The sequence below is a fragment of the Zeus faber genome, assembly GCF_960531495.2.
Source record: "Zeus faber genome assembly, chromosome: 14".
Taxonomy (NCBI): domain Eukaryota; kingdom Metazoa; phylum Chordata; class Actinopteri; order Zeiformes; family Zeidae; genus Zeus; species Zeus faber.
In genome coordinates, this window is record NC_137200.1 from 25,394,406 (window position 1) to 25,413,449 (window position 19,044).

Here is a 19,044-nt window from a genome sequence, read left to right on the forward strand (position 1 = left end):
GTTTTTTTGTGTTACTGTTTATTTAAGAATAAAAATAACATTTATGAACGAAAAACAATTTGTCATCAACATTTTTCATCAATATTTAACAGAACATATAACAATAACATGTATTATTTTTATTTTATAAACCAAATACTAATACTTATACATTAAATATATAATACTACTAATAAATAAAAAATATATAAAAAATATATCTGCAGGCGGCAATAAATGGGGTCCATTATCTTCACCAATTACGAATTTTCGAGTTCCCATGGAACAAGGCATCAGTTTGTGCTGTCGCTCCTCTTTACGTCAGCATTACATCTAAAACGAGTTACAATTTTCCGAGTTTCCCATGAACGCAGCATCGGCTGAGGTAATGTCCTGGTAACACGCAGAATTACTAATACAAGGATCCACTTGTTGCATGTTATGACTTTATCCTAAAAATGAGAAGGTCCCTGTCTACTTCCTGTAGTCCACAGAGTCCTGCCTCATGGTGTCTCTGCGGAAAGAAATCATTACGTGTGGACGTTCCCAACAACACGTTTCCATTCAAATGTATTCAACACTGCATGTCCCTCACAGACATTTCATCAACTTTTTTTAACTTTTGGGACTGAAATAAAAGGGACAAGATTTGGACCCGTTGCTCTGGAGCCTCAAGCCAACTCCATGTGTGAGGTCACAAACACACAATATGTGTAGGACTGTTTTCCACTCCTACAGTTTGTGTTATGACTGGATCCAATGCTGCAACATGAGGACACGGCACCGAGTTCGATGGAGCAGAATGAGTTTATATTTACAAAAAGGGAAAATAAATCAAATATCAAACCAAACACATCAATCAGGTTAGACGATACTCCACAAACTCATTTCGTTCGACAACCCGACCGGAGGTTTTACAACCTTGGCGGTTTGGTGATCCACGAAGGTTGAGCTACTTCCAGTCAATTTTTATCATTTTTTTCATTAATTCAGGCTCTGAATGTGGACGGATTTGGATGAAACTTAAGCAATGGTTCTGATGACACCTCAACCGTGTCCGTAGCTGCAGAGGTTGTCCTGTTCCAGAGACTTTTAGCCCAAAAAGTGCGAACGAGAAAAATAATATTAAAAATCCCAACAACAACAATAGGGATGCTATGGGATGGACCCCTGATAATAATAGTAATGATAATGGTAATGATAATAATAATAATAATAATCATTATTTTGATAATTGTAATAATAATGATGATAAATAATAATATTAATAATAATAATAATAATAATAATAATAATAATATTATATCTATGGCTCAAATGGTAATCACCATTATTTTAGTCAATATTGGGATCACCATTATTTATTACCATTATTCATCCATTTTGGAGATCATAGTTATTTTATGGCACTTTGTAAATAAACAGAAAACTGACTTCACAATAATAATGTATTTTATAAACCTATAAATAAATAAACTTAAATGTACACATTTTTGAATCAAAATACCACTTTGTTCACATGAATTTAGTCTTATTAAGCCTATTTTAAAATGACATCCAATTAACGTCAGTCACATTGCACCCGCAGGTTTTTTGCAAGACAAAAAAACTGATTCTCCTCCATTGCTGCCAGGTCCGTGGCCCAGGCGCTGAAGACCGGGAAACCCGTCAAACCGGAGCATTTCGCCGGGATCACCCTGTACTTCAGCGACATCGTGGGCTTCACCACCATCTCAGCGCTCAGCGAGCCCATCGAGGTGGTGGATCTGCTCAACGACCTCTACACGCTGTTCGACGCCATCATCGGCCGCCACGACGTCTACAAGGTGCGGAGGCTACGGCTGCGTTCTGGAGTCCTTGTAGAAAGGAAACGCCTGGAATCTGAGTGAACAGAGAGGCAAAGGGTTTTATTCGGCAGGGTTAGTTTGTCCAAAAAAGTCATAAATCGCACTCAATATGTTGTTTGAGCGATTTCCTCATTGTTAATTGGCCAGATGAACTGATATCCATCCCTAACTTACCGTATATGCTGCATTAATCATATTATTTCTATATTTTAGAGCTCAGATAGGTTCATTATTTTTCAGCCCAGGCTTTACTTAAATATTCTTCCATCATTTATAACACACAACCAGGTCAACCAGGAGACCAATTGGGCCAAAGTGGAAGCCTTAAAAAAAAAAGTGTTTTAACTCCATTTTGAAAAGGGGAAGCTCACACTGTCGTCAGTCTTTACTTGTTAAACTGGACAAGAAAAGGTTGGAATCTGTGTATTTTATCAGGCTTTTTCTTTTGCACTTCTGCAAATCAGCTCTTTTGCCTTTGTCCGTGCTAACATAAGAGACTAGAAACGGGACATTCTGTCGCTTCCTACTGGCAACCATCTCTAGCCAATAAATATATGTTATTCAAAACCTGTTCAGAAATACAAAAAGATATGAAATAATCCAAGTAACAATACAATATAATACAAACAAACAATAAAAATATGAAAATAAGAAATAAGACATGTGTGACTATAAACGTCCTCAATTTTAAAGTGTTCTAAATGATGGAAGCAAACAAATTGTTTAATGTCCAAGAGAGGCCAGATAACATCGCTGCACAAAGTGAGCCCACAGTGTTATTTTCCGATGCTGTCCTTCCTTAGGTGGAAACTATCGGCGACGCCTACATGGTGGCCTCTGGTGTCCCAAACCGAAATGGAAACCGCCACGCTGCTGAGATGTCCAACATGAGTCTGGACATCCTCCACTGCATCGGCACCTTCAAGATGAGGCACATGCCCGACGTTAAGGTCAAGATCCGCATTGGCCTTCACTCTGGTGAGACAGCTGTCATTTTGTTTTTCTTATGCACTTCTATTATTATTATTATTATTATTATTATTATTATTATTATTATTATTACACCAGTAGTTATATTATCCTTTTTAATATTGTTACTATTAGCAATACTATAATAATAATAATAATAATAATAATAATAATAACTACTACTACTACTACTACTAATAATAATAATAATAATTATTATTATTATTATTAGTAGTAGTAGTAGTAGTAGTAACAATAATAATAATAATAATAATAATAATAATAATAATAATAATAAGAATAATAGCGATGTAGTTTCACCTCCCGTCAGCATTTAGCACCGAGCTGCCAAGCACTGGCCATTATTTTTACCTAATTCATCTGTAAGGTATTCCTGTCATCCAGTCAGACATTCTGTGCATGGCTTCTCACTTCATTCTCCTCATCAATGAAGATATTACCTCCCGATCAATGAAGATTTTACCTCCCGATCAATGAAGATTTTACCTCCCGATCAATGAAGATATTACCTCCCGATCAATGAAGATTTTACCTCCCGATCAATGAAGATTTTACCTCCCGATCAATGAAGATTTTACCTCCCGATCAATGAAGATTTTACCTCCCGATCAATGAAGATATTACCTCCCACTGGAACTGAATTGAAGCATTGACACAATTGTGTTTGTGAAGTTTGGATTCATGACGTTTGTGTGTGTGCGTGCGTGTGTATGTATATATATGTGTGTGTGTGTGTGTGTGTGTGTGTGTGTGTGTGTGTGTGTGTGTGTGTGCGCATGTGTGTGTGTGTGTGTGTCTGTGTGCTTGTGTATGTGTGTGTGTATGTGCGTGTGTGTGCATGTGTGTGTGTGGTGTGCATGTGTGTCTGTGTGTGTGGTGTGCATGCATGTGTGTGTGTGTGTGTGGTGTGTATGCATGTGTGTGCGTGTGTGTGTGTGTGTGTGCGTGCGTGTGCGTGTGTGTGTGTGTGTGTGTGCGTGTGTGTGTGTGTGTGTGGTGTGTATGCATGTGTGTGCGTGTGTGTGTGTGTGCGTGTGTGTGTGTGTGTGTGTGCGTGCGTGTGCGTGTGTGTGTGTGTGTGTGTGTGCGTGTGTGTGTGTGCGTGTGTGCATGTGTGCGTGCATGTGTGTGTGCTTGTGTATGTGTGCGTGCATGTGCATGTGTGTGCATGTGTTTGCGTGTGTGTGTGTGTGCGTGCGTGTGCGTGTGTGTGTGTGCGTGTGTGCATGTGTGCGTGCATGTGTGCGTGCTTGTGTATGTGTGCGTGCATGTGCATGTGCATGTGCATGTGTGTGTGTGTGTGCGCGCGCGTGTGTGTGTGTGTGTGTGTGTGCGTACTGCGTGTGTTTCAGGCCCGGTGGTCGCCGGTGTGGTCGGCCTCACGATGCCTCGGTACTGTCTGTTTGGAGACACGGTCAACACGGCGTCTCGGATGGAATCTACATCGCTGGGTGAGTCCCCACCTCCCGTCACTTCACCGTTGAGATAAGAGACAAACCAGTACTTTGTGGCGTCATTTATGCACGAGGCGCTATCAAATGTCTTCTACACAACACAAACACGCGATGGATGCTCCAAAAAAAAAAGCAGGAAGCAGCTCGTTTTGGGTCTCACCTTTACGACCAACGTGATGACAAACCAAGCTCCATCCCCTGAGTCGCTTCCCGGAGCGCCACGCCCCTCCATGTTTGTCTACACGCGCTCCCGCCTGCAGACGACGCAAACGCGGCCGTAGAGCGGTTCCGCCGCTGATCCGCGACAGGGCTCGGGGGGCGGGGGCCGTGCGTGCAGCGCACTCGCCCGACGAGGGCGCCGTTTTCCTCCGCCCGCGGGTACAAACTGTGAACGGCGGGACGGGCGTCCCGGAAGCGGACGCAGCGCGGCGTCCGCGGCGGATCGCGGCTTTCGCGTCCCATCGATGGGCCCCGCCCCTGGTAGCGCCGCTTGACGTGGTGGCTGTAATAATACTACACACGTTGTTTGAGCGCAGGGTTGAAGGGCGAGGTGTGCGGTGCAGGAGGAGGGTTTACACAGATCCTCCCTGATCCTTTAAGTCCATCAGTGGAAATAGTTGCCAAATTCAAGCTGCAATGTTCTCCTGTGTCCACGCCTGACGTCAGAGCAAACCACTGAACTACTCAGCCACTCACACACAAACTACTCCACCACTCATCTACTTACATACAAACTACTCCGCTACTCACACAAACTACTCCACTATTCAGCTACTCACACACAAAGTACTCCACTACTCAGCTACTTACACAAACTACTCCACTATTCCGCTACTCACACCCAAACTACTCCATTACTCAGTTACTTACATGCAAACTACTCCACTATTCAGCTACTCACACACAAAGTACTCCACTACTCAGCTACTTACACAAACTACTCCACTATTCCGCTACTTACACCCAAACTACTCCATTACTCAGTTACTTACATGCAAACTAGTCCACTACTCAGCTACTCACACCCAAACTACTCCACTACTCAGCCATTTAACACAAAATAATCCACTACTCAGCTACTTACACACCAACTACTCCACTACTCAGCTACTCACACAAACTACTGCACTACTCAGCTACTCACAGACACAAACTACTCCACTCGCTTAGCTACTCTCACACAAACTACTCCACCACACAAACTCATCCACTACTTACCTACTGTCACACAAGCTACTCTACTACTCAGCTACTCTCACACAAACTACTCCACTACGCAAACTCCTCATCTGCTCACCTACTCTCACACAAACTACTCCACTACTCAGCTACTTACACAAACTACTCCACTACTCAGCTACTCGCAGACACAAACTACTCCACTCGCTCAGCTCCTTACATACAAACTACTCCACTACTCAGACGAACTAACTTGTTGAGTTCAGTGTTGGTTACATTCTCTTCGACCTCAAATGAAGCTACGGTTCCAAACCACAGGGCAGCAACACCCTCCCAGTTCAGGCTGGAGGCTGCAGTCACTAAGTGTGAGTCAATACTCTGGTACTTTTACTCAGGTTTTACTCGCGAAAGCGCTTTTACTTATGCATGGTGTAACACGCTTTTAAAGTAAAATTACTGTTGCCACCCGCGTTGGGTACGCCCACGTCTAGGCCAAGCAATATGGAAACGTATACCGCCCTCTAGTGGTCAAACATATAACTGACGACCTCGTTTCAAAATCAAGGAATTATTTTTTTTCTCTTTTGTTAAAAGGTTTTCGTTTTTTTTCATCTGCGACCCTAAACTGCACAACGTCGCTTAACATCAGCGTCTCACTGTGTCCCCGCCCCCCCGTCACAGTTTACAGAATCCACGTCAACCAGAGCACAGTGGACATCCTCAATGCCTTGAACCTGGGCTACAAAATAGATGTCAGAGGGATGACGGAGCTGAAGGTAAGGCGGCCAAAAGGTGATGCCCGCGGTAACCGGCGCCTTCCAGCTCCCAGCCCCTCACTGCTCCTTCTCTTCTCAGGGGAAAGGGATCGAGACCACCTACTGGCTGGTGGGGAAGAACGACTTCGACAAGCCTCTGCCCATCCCCCCCGACGTCACCCCAGGGTAAGGCAACACGTCCCGCCCTTTTCCCCTCGGAGACCTCCCCGAAATCGAACGGATTCAATCTGAGACACCACCCCCCAGATTGAAAAAAACAAATTTATTGGGAGCTCGTAGACGTCGTGAATTGCTTCCCTTTTTATGGCCGAGAGATCGAGGTCTTGAGGACAAACAATACATCAGTGTAGTAAAGTATAGTCATGGATTTTCACACTTGACATTTGAACCAATATTTAGGAAACATTTCCCGTTATTCACCCGAAGCAGGCCTGGTGGGGGGTCCGGCTCCCCGGGTTGAGAACCCCTGGGTTAATCTTGTGTATTTGTTGTGGCGCTCGCCCCCGGGAGCTGGAGGGGTTTGCCCCGTGTGACGCTCCCTGCTCCGTCTCTTTTCCAGGGCCAGTAGCCACGCCATCAGCGTGGAGGAAATCCCTCCGGACAGAAGACAAAAGTTCTTGGATCGGCAAAAGAACATGGGATAGACTGGAACTTTGTGTCGCTGTGTCCTGTACTTTTACTCCATGTATTTCCATGAAGAATGAGTGGACTGGGTGAATGTGCCGGTCGAACGAGTAGGTAGTTTTTCAAACAGGTATACCGATAGGTTTGTGCGACACCTTCAATTCAACGAGATTCGACGCCGCAGCCTCTTCCGCGTCTAAAATAAATAAATAAAAAGCCACGGATCCTGGTTCCGTCGAAAGGAAGCCCCCGCGTGAATTTAGCTTTTGCCAAAACCACGTCAGTGCAAACACAGGATTCCTCGGTGGAGGCCACCGCGCCGAGCCCGGACTCCGAAACCCGACAGGTGTCATGCAGATCATAGCAAACGGGAAGGATCTGTGATGCGCTGAATGTATCTGTACTGTAATGTATGCTTTGTCGAGATAGCAGAGAGGTTGTTACCATAAACACCCCCGGAGTCATCTATAGCGCTAGGAACGTAGTGTTACTTTATATTTTGCACTAAATCTTTAATGGTAATCCATTGACGTAAGCACAATGTAGAAGCAACGCAGCTCCCAGCGCCGACTGCTCCGAAGAGCAGCGACACGGTGTTCGGAACGTCGCTTCCCCACGCAAATTATTTCGCGCAATCAGACAAAAAGGGAGGAGAAGAGAGGAGAAGTCGACGCACGTCCAGCAAATTGTGGTAAAGCACGACTACGTTATTTATCAGAGTTTGGATCAACTGTTGTTTTTACTTTGGAAAAAAAAACAAAAACAAATAAATAAAGCACTTTTATTTTGGACGCCTGGATCTGCTGTCATTTCAGTCATCCAATAAAAGAGAATCCCACGGTCCCTTCCTTTGTGGTTCTGCTTCTTAAAAACGTGCGTTCTTCATGCAGGGGGGGGGGAAACATGTTTTTTGAGGAATCATTTTCAATGACGTGTAGAGCGGTTTGAACTCAGAGTACAACGTACATGTGTCACTCCGCCTTGACCAGGGTTTTTGTGGACTACTTTTTATTGTATTTTTTTCGTGAATCCTGCAAAGTAATGGGGACCAAAGAGATAAAACATCAATCTAACAGATCCCCAGACATCTACCAGGTAAGAAAGTACATAAATACACACGTAAATTGACAGTTTGGTAACTTCGAACGAGTACAAAGGGACTGAGTCTGCACCGCTCACGGTCCAACGTCCATTCTGAATCAGAACCTGCACATTTACAGCAAATAGTATGATGATGTCATAAAGCGTCTTACTCTTAATCCCATCCCCTTCATTTGGTTTACGCACAGTGACGTGTCAGTCAAGCAGGAGCAGCTGAATATTTGGGGTCAAATGGGGTCGGTTTTTCACTAACATCTGCCCCGTATGTGGATCTATTCGGATGAAACTTCGATCACGAGGTGTTTGTGACCGCTTCAAACGACACCTCGACCGTGTTCGTGGCTTCTGCTGTTCTCCTGTTTCAAATTGTTTTGGATTTCAAAATTCACAGAATTTTCCCGCAACAATATCAATAGGGGATCCAGACCTGCGGGCTGGACCCCTAATAATAATAATAATAATAATAATAATAATAATAATAGCAATAATAATAATAATAATAATAATTTATTATAATTATAGTTATAATAAATATAGCTGCAGGCAGCAATACACGGGGTTCATTATCGACAGCAATTACAAATTTTCGAGTTCCCATAGAACAGTTTGTGCTGTCGCTCCTTTTTACGTCAGCATTACGTCTAAAACGAGTTACAATTTTCCGAGTTTCCCTTGAACGCAGCATCGGCTGACGTAATAACACGGTGAGTCCTGGTGACGCGCAGAATTACTAATACAAGGATCCACTTGTTGCATGTTACGACTTTATCCTAAAAATGTGAAGGTGGCTGTCTACTTCCTGTCAGGTCCATGTCTACTTCCTGTCAGGTCCCTGTCTACTTCCTGTTAGGTCCCTATCTACTTCCTGTAGTCCACAGAGTCCTGCCTCACGGTGTCTCTGTGGAAGGAAATCACTCCGTGTGGACGTTCCCAACAACAAGCTTCCATTCAAACGTATTCAACACTGCATGTCCCTCACAGACTTTTCATCAACTTTTTAACTTTTGGGACTAAAATAAAAGGGACACAATTCGGACCCGTTGCTCTGGAGCCTCAAGCCAACTCCATGTGTGAGGTCACAAACACACAATATGTTTAGGACTGTTTTCCACTCCTACAGTTTGTTACATTACATTTAGTCATTTATCATTTATCAGCCCCTGCGCTTTTATCCAAAGCGACTTACAATTGTTCAAACACCGACGGACGCAGCCATCAGGAGCAATTAGGGGTTAAGTGTCTTGCTCAAGGACACTACAGCATGCTAGCAGGAGGAGCCTGGGATCCAACCAGCAACCTTTGGATCACTAGACCACCAGCTCTACCTCCTGAGCTACCATCCCCGCCAATGCTGCAACATGAGGACACGGCACCGGGTTCGATGGAACAGAATGAGTTTATATTTATAAAAAGGGAAAGAGAATCAAATATCAAACCAAACGCCCCAAATAGGTAAGACAATACACACACACACACACACACACACACACACACACACACACACACACACACACACACACACACGCCATGAACTATGAGACACTTTTATCCCAAAAGGTGCAAATATAATACGATTTTAATAATAATACAAATCTTAACAATAACCCAATAATCAAATGACTGCAGGTACGGTCTCTACTTCCTCAGTAGAAGTATAAAATAAAGTAAACCCGTAAGGAAGCGGCCTCTCTGGATGATCACAGCTTGTACTGTGATGTGTGCACAGCACAGGGTCTGTGTACATGTCTGATTCACTTCATGGTGTTTTTCAAAGTCATCTCACCTGTTTGTGTAAATAAACTGCCGCGTTAGCGGAGTTAACTCCTCCCACTTTGCTGAGATTGTCCGGAACAATATGTTCATTTCGTACAAACTCCAAAAAGAAGCTTTTCACAAACATCCATCCTCGTTTTACATCCCATCGCTTGGTTTGAAAATTTTTGAACAACTGCACGAGCCATATGAAGTGGGACAGAATACAGGGGCATGGTATGAAAATACACAAACCACTTACTGCCGTATGAGAACTTCAGTACACACACACACACACACACACACACACACACACACACACCCACATATGTGTACACACACACACACACGTATATATATATATATAGTAATGGAGTCTGGTGGGGGCTCCAGACTCCTGCAGCATCAGACAGGTGGTGATGGAGGCTCTGGTGGAGATGGCAGACGCTGTGGGTGGAGGTGGTGGAGGCTCAGGGCGGAAGTGGTGGAGGAGGCTTTGTGTGGAGATGGTGGAGGCTCTGGGTGGAGGTGGTAGAGGCTCAGGGTGGAAGTGGTGGAGGAGGCTTTGGGTGGAGATGGTGGACACTCTGGGTGGAGGTGGTGGAGGAGGCTCTGGGTGAAGATGGTTGAGGCTCAGGGTGGAGGTGGTGGAGGATGCTCTGGATGGAGGTGGTCAAGGCTCAGGGTTGAAGTGGTGGAGGCTCAGACTGGATGTGGTGGAGGCTCTGGGTGGAGATGGTGGAGGCCAGCGTGGAGGTGATGGAGGCTCAGGGTGGAGGTGGTGGTGGTGGCGGTTCTGGGTGGAAGTGATGGAGGCTCAGGGGGGACGAGGTGGAGGCTCTGGTTGGAAGTGTTGGAAGCTCAGGGTGGAGATGGTGGAGGCTCAGGGTGGAGATGGTGGAGGCTCTGGGTAGAAGTGATGGAGGCTCGGGGTGGAGGTGGTGGAGGCTCAGGGTGGAGGTGGTGGAGGCTCAGGGTGGAGAGCGCGTTAAGGATGAAAGGTTCGACTCTTTTTTTAAAGATTGGCTCAGTAAAAGGAGTCGTACCATTTGGTTCAGTTGGCGAGAGAGAGTCGGTTCATCAGTGTTCGACAAAAAAAAAAAGATTGCGTTCAAATGATTGTTTTTAAATGTAAAAAAAAAAAAAAAAAAAATGTGGCTCTCAAAACATCGTTGGTCTCATTCTACCAAAATAATTTGTGCGTGAATCCCATACACGCAAGTCATTCTTTCCATGTGCCTTTTTGTGGCGGAACGGCGGAGCGACTCCGGACTCCCGACTCATTTTAAAGAATCCGTTCGCGAGCAGCGCATCGTTCGCGCGTCTCGCACCATCCACGGAGGGACGCAGATCGCATCCCGCTGCCGCCCGACGGAGGTGGTGATGGAGGCATCCAAAACATGTTTTTCTGGGAAGATCCTCCCGTGAGCCGCGGTGCACGCGCTGCACAGCCCGCAGAGGAGGACCGGGACCGGGGCCAAGACCAGGACCAGGACCGGGACCGGGACCAGGACCAAGACCAGGACCGAGACCAGGACCAGGACCAGGAGCGGCACCCCGGGGACCTTCCGAGGCGTTCCGACCGAAGCAGGGTTTGAAAGAACACCGTCTTCCGCGCCATGGAGAACCAGGCGGGGGAGCATGTCTCGGAGGAGGACGTGCAGAAGAGCGGGTACCTCCGCAAGCACAAGTCCATGCACCGGCGCTTCTTCGTGCTGCGGGCGGCGTCGGAGCTCGGAGCCGCTCGCCTGGAGTACTACGAGAACGAGAAGAAGTTCCGGAGCAAATCCCCGGTGCCAAAGAAAGCCGTGAGCCTGGACAGCTGCTTCAACATCCATCGGAGGGCGGACTCCAAGAACAAGCACCTGATCGTGCTCTACACCCGCAGCGAGAGCTTCGCGGTGGCGGCGGACAGCGAGGAGGTGCAGGCGGAGTGGTACGGAGCTCTGCTGGAGCTCCAGGGCCAGGGTGAGGAGGAGCGGCATGGATGGAGGGGCTAGGCCACGGTGCTGCAATGTGCAGGAAGGTCTATCCCCAAAAATGAGCCCTGCATGGAATTCCATCTAATGCGTGTTTATCCCAAAATGCAGTTAAAATTTTTTATATATATATATATATATATATATATATATATATATATATATATATGGGCGGCGTGCACTGTCTGCACAGCAACATCCAGCGTTAATCGAATGCAATAAGCTGCAGACGAATTGCATTAGATGCATTGAATCCATCATTTACTGCATTGTTTTTGTTACAATAGTAATAATATGAATAATTATTATCATTAATAATATTAATATTAATATGGTATTCTCATTCCAGCCATGCGGTGTGTTTTGCATTGCGCAGTGGCTTCATGCATGCCGTGCAGCCATTCCGTGCATGCACCGTGGATCTGCAGCCTCCGTGTTGTTGTTTTTTAACCTACATTCTGCACGATGCAGAGCGCCGGCCCCTGCGCTGCTCTTACTATCTGTATTACTGTGCATGTGCAGGTAAATGCATCTGATGCCCAGTGTCCCGGTGTATTCAAATCAATATCCCTAATTGATCATGAGGGTTAGGAGATCTATTTTCCCAGTAAGACTCGTGGTATTTAAGGAAACTACTCACTGCTTGAGCTATTGTTTTAGAGGTGAACAGTGGAAAATTAGTACTTCGAATAATTTATACTTATATGTACAATTTTGAAATATCTGCATATATATATATATATATATATATATATATATATATATATATATATATATATATATATATATATTTACACTAATATATATACACACCAATATAGATACAGCATATTACTCCACTACCTTCATCTGAACCTGCAAGCTAAGTACTATTTATTTCTATTATAAGGGTTTTTGATACAGGAAATGCAATTTGTTTATAAAAAGGATATTTATATTTTTCAGTTTGAACCCCTAGGGAAACCAAACCCAGACCACAAAGACTATTCTTAACTTCTAGATGTTAATGCATTAAAGGTGGAATGAGTCTGTAAGAGGTCGTTGTGTTGAAGAAGTACGTTCACTTTGCCCACTTTAGTATTTTTACTTCACTAGAATGTAAAGTACTTCTTCCACCACCAGAGGTTCGGGTTGCTGTTGTCCGATGCTTTCAATTAATCTGCAAATTACAAGCAGTTAAACGGAAAATAATTAGTTCCAAAACGGTCTCTGAGATGAGACGAAAACTGGTGTAAATATTAGTGCATGTATTTGATGAGACCACTAATCAAAGAAAGTACAACGTGACACCGTCAGCTATTTAACCTTGGACATTGTGTGTTGGCCTCTTCGTCATGCTTTTTCCCTTTCTGTTTGTTTCTTGAGGAATATTAGCAAAGACAAGTTTATTTGTACATACATATACACATACACAAGGGTAATTCAAAGTGCCTCATGTAACACAATTAAGACATTAAATGTAAGCAAAGAATAATAAAAGCATAGAAATGTAAATCGAAAAAAGAAAACGACATTGAAGTGCATCATCATACTATTTAATATGTTATGTTAATCATCTTTGTCTGTGTCTTTAGGTAAAACCCCAGATGACTGTGGCAGCAGTGGAGAGTGCAGCTCTCCATCTCCTGTTCCAACCTTCAAGGAGGTGTGGCAGGTCAAAGTGTGGCCCAAGGGTCTGGGTCACGCCAGGAACCTGGTGGGCATCTACCGCCTGTGCCTGACCGATAAGACCGTCAACTTCATCAAACTCAACTCCGACGTGGCCTCCGTGGTGCTGCAGCTGATGAACGTCCGCAGGTGCGGCCATTCAGAGAACTTCTTCTTCATCGAAGTGGGTCGCTCAGCCATCACAGGACCCGGAGAGTTCTGGATGCAGGTGGACGACTCGGTTGTGGCCCAGAACATGCACGAGACGCTGCTGGAAGCCATGAAAGCGCTGAGCGAGGAGTTCCGGCAGCGCAGCAAATCGCAATCTGTGGGAACGTCGTGTGGGGGCGGCACCGTGTCTAACCCCATCAGTGTCCCCAGCCGTCGCCACCACCCGATCCTGCCTCCCAGTCAGGTGGGTTTCTCTAGAAGAGCCCGCACCGAGACCCCGGGAACCGGCGGCAGCAGCACCAGCACTTCACCCACGTCACGCCAAGGCTTTCCAAGGGCGCGCACGGCCAGCATCGGCGCCCGGTCCGAGGAGGGTGGAGCCTGTGGCAAGGGGACGTGGGCCAGCTCCAGCCCAAGCCTCGATTCCTGCTCCACGACACCTACGCTGAGACCCAAGCCCACCAGAGCACCAACACCCGCTAAGATTACGCTCAGTCTGGCCCGCTACACGCCCAACCCGACCCCATCTCCGGCTCCAAGCCTGTCGTCCAGCTCCGGCCACGGCTCGGAGTGTGGGTTAGTCGGGGCGGCTGTAGGGGGCATGGCAATCTGCTCCTACACCCGTGTTTCTCAGAGGGTCTCCGTCTCGGGCTCACCCAGCGACTACGGCTCCTCAGACGAATACGGGTCCAGTCCCGGCGAGCACTCCCTGCTGGTCCCCAGTTTAGCTGGAGGCCTGTCAGGACATCATGGACACGGAGAGGCCCCCCCCAGCTACATAGTGATGGGACAGAGAGAAGCTCTGTTTGGCTCCGGTCAGCGGCCCAAAGGCCGGCGGATGCTGCGGCGCTCCTCCAGTCGGGAGTGTGAGGCAGAGCGCAGACTGCTCAGTAAGAGGGCGTCGCTTCCCTCCGCTGCCCACGACCGCCTCGGCCCACAGAGGAAAGATGAGGAGGAAGAAGACGATGAAGAATACGCCATCATGTCTGGTAGTGCCAAGGCAACCGACTCCCAGCCAGCTTTAGGGGGAGCAGCAGGGGGAGGTAGGCCGCCTGATGGGGGAGGGGGGAGTAGAAAGAGGGCTGACCAAGTTAGGGCGGAGGTAGAGGCGGGGGGCACAATAGACAGCGGCTATATGTCGATGCTTCCTGGTGTGACGTGTCCTCCTGTCTCGCTTTCTCTCTCGGTAGGTTTGTCTGAGGCCAGCGGTAAACCTGGGGCTGAAGACGAGTACATGGCCATGACCCCTAGCAACAGCCTGTCCCCCCCACAGACAATCCGCCAGCCCAGCGCAGAAGGCTACATGGTCATGTCCCCAAATAGCAGCTGCTCCACAGACCTGCACGCGCTGGTGGCGTGGGGCAGCAGGACCAGCATGGAGAGCCGTGCTGCCAGTGACTATATGAACATCTCACCGATCAGCAGCCGCTCCGCCTCTAGCACCCCACCCTCACACCCCGAGCAACACCAACTGCAACCGAAAATGTTCAACTCCTACTTCTCTTTGCCCAGAGCATATCAGCACACTCTCTACACACGCTTTGAGGAGGACTTAAACCAAAGCAAAGGAAAAGAGGATCGAAGTAATCACGAGAGTGCCGGGCGGGGAGGGGGCGTGGGATACAGCAAGAGGAACAAGATGGCGGCGGGTCCAGCCGGAGGCCGCCAGCTCTCTCTGTCCTCCTCCTCCTTCTCCTCCAGCTCAGCCAGCAGTGAAAGCCTGGAGGACAAATCCATATCAACAGGGAAGGGGTTAGGTCTATTAAGAACTGGAGCAGACTACAGGGGAGGTGGAGCATGCACCAAAGATGGCCGCCACCATCAGAAACGCATATCAAGTAGTAAGAGCCCACAGCAGCAGAGGAGGGGTCGGCCCCTCAGTGTGTCCGCAGACATGTCGAAAGCCAACACGCTGCCACGGGTCAAAGAGAATCTTCTGCCGGTGTCTCAGAACGTTGGCGAGTACGTCAGCATCGTGTTCAAGGAAGACGGCGCTTACAGCAGAGGGCAGCAGTCGGGGACGGAGCGCCGGCAGCCTGTGAGTCACGGGACCCTGGGGCCCCTGGACCGCTCGATCCTCTGTCACGACGGGGTCACGAACCTCCCCCGCAGCTTCTCTGCACCGCTGTCCACTTCTGCTGATTACGTCAGCATGGATTTAGGGAAGTCCTGCTCCCCACTGACCCCTGTCAGATCTAAATTCAGCACCCCGCAGGGCCCACCCGCTGTGGTCCGGAAGGCCAGAGATGATCGCAGCAGGTCCTCACCCCTTGTGGCAGAGGGCCTCACGGGTTACAGAACAAACGTAGTGACGGCTGCGGTTCCGACGGACAGCCCCGCTCCTTTTGCGGACATGGTGGGAAACTCCCCCACTCATCGCTCCAGTATCGCAGCCAGACCCACGAGCCACTGTGGTCAGTCCTTATCTCTGGAGCAGGAGGCCGGCTCAGGCTTTTCCCCGGTCAAGTCCTTCTCATCTCCGGACCGGAGCGGCCGAGTGGCCAGAGGCGACCCGCAGGCACGGCGGAGCCACCGCACCGAAGCATTCGTACCCTCTGGGCCCCTACACTCCCCCTCCGCCGCCTCGCTCTTCCCTGAGAGCGGCCAGGCAGCTAACCAGAGGCATCCGCAAGCCTCCTCCTTCCCGGCTGAACAAGGCCTGAACTACATTGACCTCGACTTGGCCGCTCAGGAGGGTCCTCCAGCTGGAGGGGAACACGGCTCGGCCTCCTACAGCGCGGCAGCGAGTGGTTCCAACCCCAACACATACGCCCGGATTGACTTCTACAAGTCAGAGGAGCTGAGGACTCACCAGAACAGCAGAAAGGATAGTTAAGGTAGGGGCTGCTTGTGTAAATCTAAAGAAAAGTGGCTGTTGAACGTGTTCTATGTGAGGTTTTGTTTTGTGCTTTTGAACGTATTTCTCCTTCCCTGTCGCCCTGTTGCTCTGTTACTCTGTTGCTCAGTCACCCTGTCGCTCTGTTGCCCTGTCGCTCTGTTGCCCTGTTGCCTTGTTGCTCTGTCGCCCTGTTGCTCTGTGCGAGGCCAAGTGGTCAGATCCTGGAGAGGAGGAGGAAGGTGGAGGACAGAGAACAGTGCTTACCTTTACCTCAATGTCAACATTTATTACAGCATTTGTATATGTCAAAGTGCATGGACGGTAGGGAGGGGCCATATAGGACACATATATGAAGATATATATGATATCTGAGGGAATACCATGCGGCGAGGAGCGATGGAGGACCAGTCCTGGGCGGAGCTCTGGGTTTCCCATATCCTCCTGATTTCAGCTGTCAGCGTTTTATCAGACGTAGGAGACGATCAAAACTTAGTATCAGGGATACTCTCCATTATATTATATTTGACACTGTTTTAGCGTCACACACTCGTTTTGTTGACCTGAAACAGAACAGCACGGTCGTCGCGGTTCCATCCGAATATATTTACTTTACGTTTTCCTTTCCTCTTCCAGATCGTTGATGCGGCCTGAGCGCTGGACGGCCATCTTTCTTTTTGTTTCCACTCCAACACTTTGCAGCGGCGACGCATCCTGACTTCCCGCCGCCCCTCCCCAGATCTCCCAGCGCTCTGCTTCTAACGGGGAGGACACACACACACGCACACGCACACACACACACACACACACACACACGCACACGCACACGCACACGCACACACACTCACACACACACACACGCACTTCCGAGCGCACTCACACACACAGACATGCACACACACACACACACAGTCCTCAGCAGTATTTTATATTGTCTGTCAGCCGCGTACTTTGTTAAATATGAAAAGGTTTTGTCGTGACATAAAATAAGAGGAAAAAAGCAAACTAACAGGGGAAGGAATCCATTTAATTTCACTGTAATACACACATTACAAACATTAACTTGTATAAACAAACAGCATTTTATTGTTTCGTTGTGCACAAAATACTCAAAATGCATTTATTTTCTGAGATTTATCATTTATATTTTCTGTGTCAAAATCTTTAGGTTTTTTTTGTTTGTTTTTTTTACTTTATAATACTATTTTTATCTTTATCTATTATCAAACGAAGCATCAAGAAGCTCAAATTAAGAGTTCAGATAAACATGTCTGAACTGTTTTATCCTCATTTGGTGTGGAAAAGTCCCATTTCTGACCTGATCTCTCAGCTTTTCAGGACATTTTAAAGAACACAACACGCCCCGGACGTGTTTCCACAGGATTTTAGGCTTTTGAGGGCTGGCCTCATTCCCGCAAAAAAACAAACAAAACAAAATGCAACAATTAAAACGGGACATTTTGCACTAATCTACACTGAATGAGGCTTTGTCCATTTCCTTAACTGCATTCATATTCAATTTTCTTTCCAAACACAACGTTGTGTTTGAGATGTGTTGAGGGAATCTGGAAATGATTGGAAAATAATGTCAAAGATATTTGATCAACTTTGAGCCATTGATATACAGTTTCATCAGTTGATTGAAAACACTGCTACTGTGTGTATTCCAGTATTTATTTTTTCTCGTTATTTAATTTTGTGTTGATCTCAGAAACATAAAAACACCTTTTGCACTTTGACGCATTTTGTTCCACATTCCACATTTTTAAAGGCATCGAACTATTGTCCAAAACCTGGAACAAAACAATGAACCAGCAGCGCCACACGGACCAACAGCGGTTTCACACATTTTGCATAAAACCCCACACATTATAACGGTATATTAGAGAAACACACAGTATTGATGTATTGATCCATAACCTACAGATCTTTATTCTCTGATCAAGTGCCTCATTTCTGATTGTAGCTGTTTATACTCTTTCAAAACGGAAAAGTATCATCTCTCTGTCCAACCTCAATTGTGAATTAAGTCCAGTTGACATCATTGATCAGAGCCGCAGTGGAAGGAGCATTGTTCAAACTTATTGAGCATTGATCAAACAGCCTTAGCGTGTTTGTTGAGAACATGAGGAACTCCTCAACATGTGATGCAGTGAAGGGACAAAAATACACACCTGTAACATCTCTCTCCCCCTCGACCTCTCTCTCCCCTCTCTTGCTCCCTCTCTCTCTCTCTCCCTCTCGCCCCCTCTCTCGCCCCCCTCCCCTCTCCTCTCTCTCCCCTCTCTCTCCTCTCTCTCCCTCTGTCTCTATATCCTGCTCCTCTCTCCCCCCTCTCTCTCCCTCTCGCCCTCTCTCTCTCCCCACCTCCCCTCTCCTCTCTCTCCTTTCTCTCTCCCCTCTCTCTCTCTCTCTCTCTCTCTCTATCCCGCTCCTCTCTCCCCCCTCTCTCTCCCTCTCGCCCCCTCTCTCGCCCCCCTCCCCTCTCCTCTCTCTCCCCTCTCTCTCCTCTCTCTCTCTCTGTCTCTATATCCTGCTCCTCTCTCCCCCCTCTCTCTCCCTCTCGCCCTCTCTCTCTCCCCACCTCCCCTCTCCTCTCTCTCCTTTCTCTCTCCCCTCTCTCTCTCTCTCTCTCTCTCTCTATCCCGCTCCTCTCTCCCCCCTCTCTCTCCCTCTCGCCCCCCCCTCTCTCCCTCCCTCCCCTCTCCT

The 19,044-nt window shown here is 47.4% G+C and overlaps 2 protein-coding genes across 2 annotated transcripts in view; both read left to right on the forward strand.

Annotated features, from left to right (window-relative positions):
• gucy2d (guanylate cyclase 2D, retinal) overlaps positions 1–6,869 on the forward strand; it is a gene marked incomplete at both ends in the record, with an annotated part of 16,461 nt that extends 9,592 nt beyond the window's left edge. The window contains 6 exons of the mRNA XM_080013563.1: positions 1,613–1,805; positions 2,630–2,804; positions 4,169–4,267; positions 6,131–6,225; positions 6,305–6,390; positions 6,785–6,869. Coding sequence (XP_079869689.1) covers positions 1,613–1,805; positions 2,630–2,804; positions 4,169–4,267; positions 6,131–6,225; positions 6,305–6,390; positions 6,785–6,869 — 733 coding nt within the window. The remainder of the gene's footprint in view (positions 1–1,612; positions 1,806–2,629; positions 2,805–4,168; positions 4,268–6,130; positions 6,226–6,304; positions 6,391–6,784) is intronic.
• Positions 6,870–11,321: 4,452 nt separating this feature from the next.
• On the forward strand, positions 11,322–16,335 carry LOC307240582 (insulin receptor substrate 1-B; the record flags this gene model as incomplete). Its single annotated transcript, XM_080014404.1, has 2 exons — positions 11,322–11,670; positions 13,256–16,335. 2 exons carry the CDS (start codon positions 11,322–11,324, stop codon positions 16,333–16,335), a joined length of 3,429 nt encoding a protein of 1,142 aa, XP_079870530.1.
• Between the last annotated feature and the right edge of the window lie 2,709 nt (positions 16,336–19,044).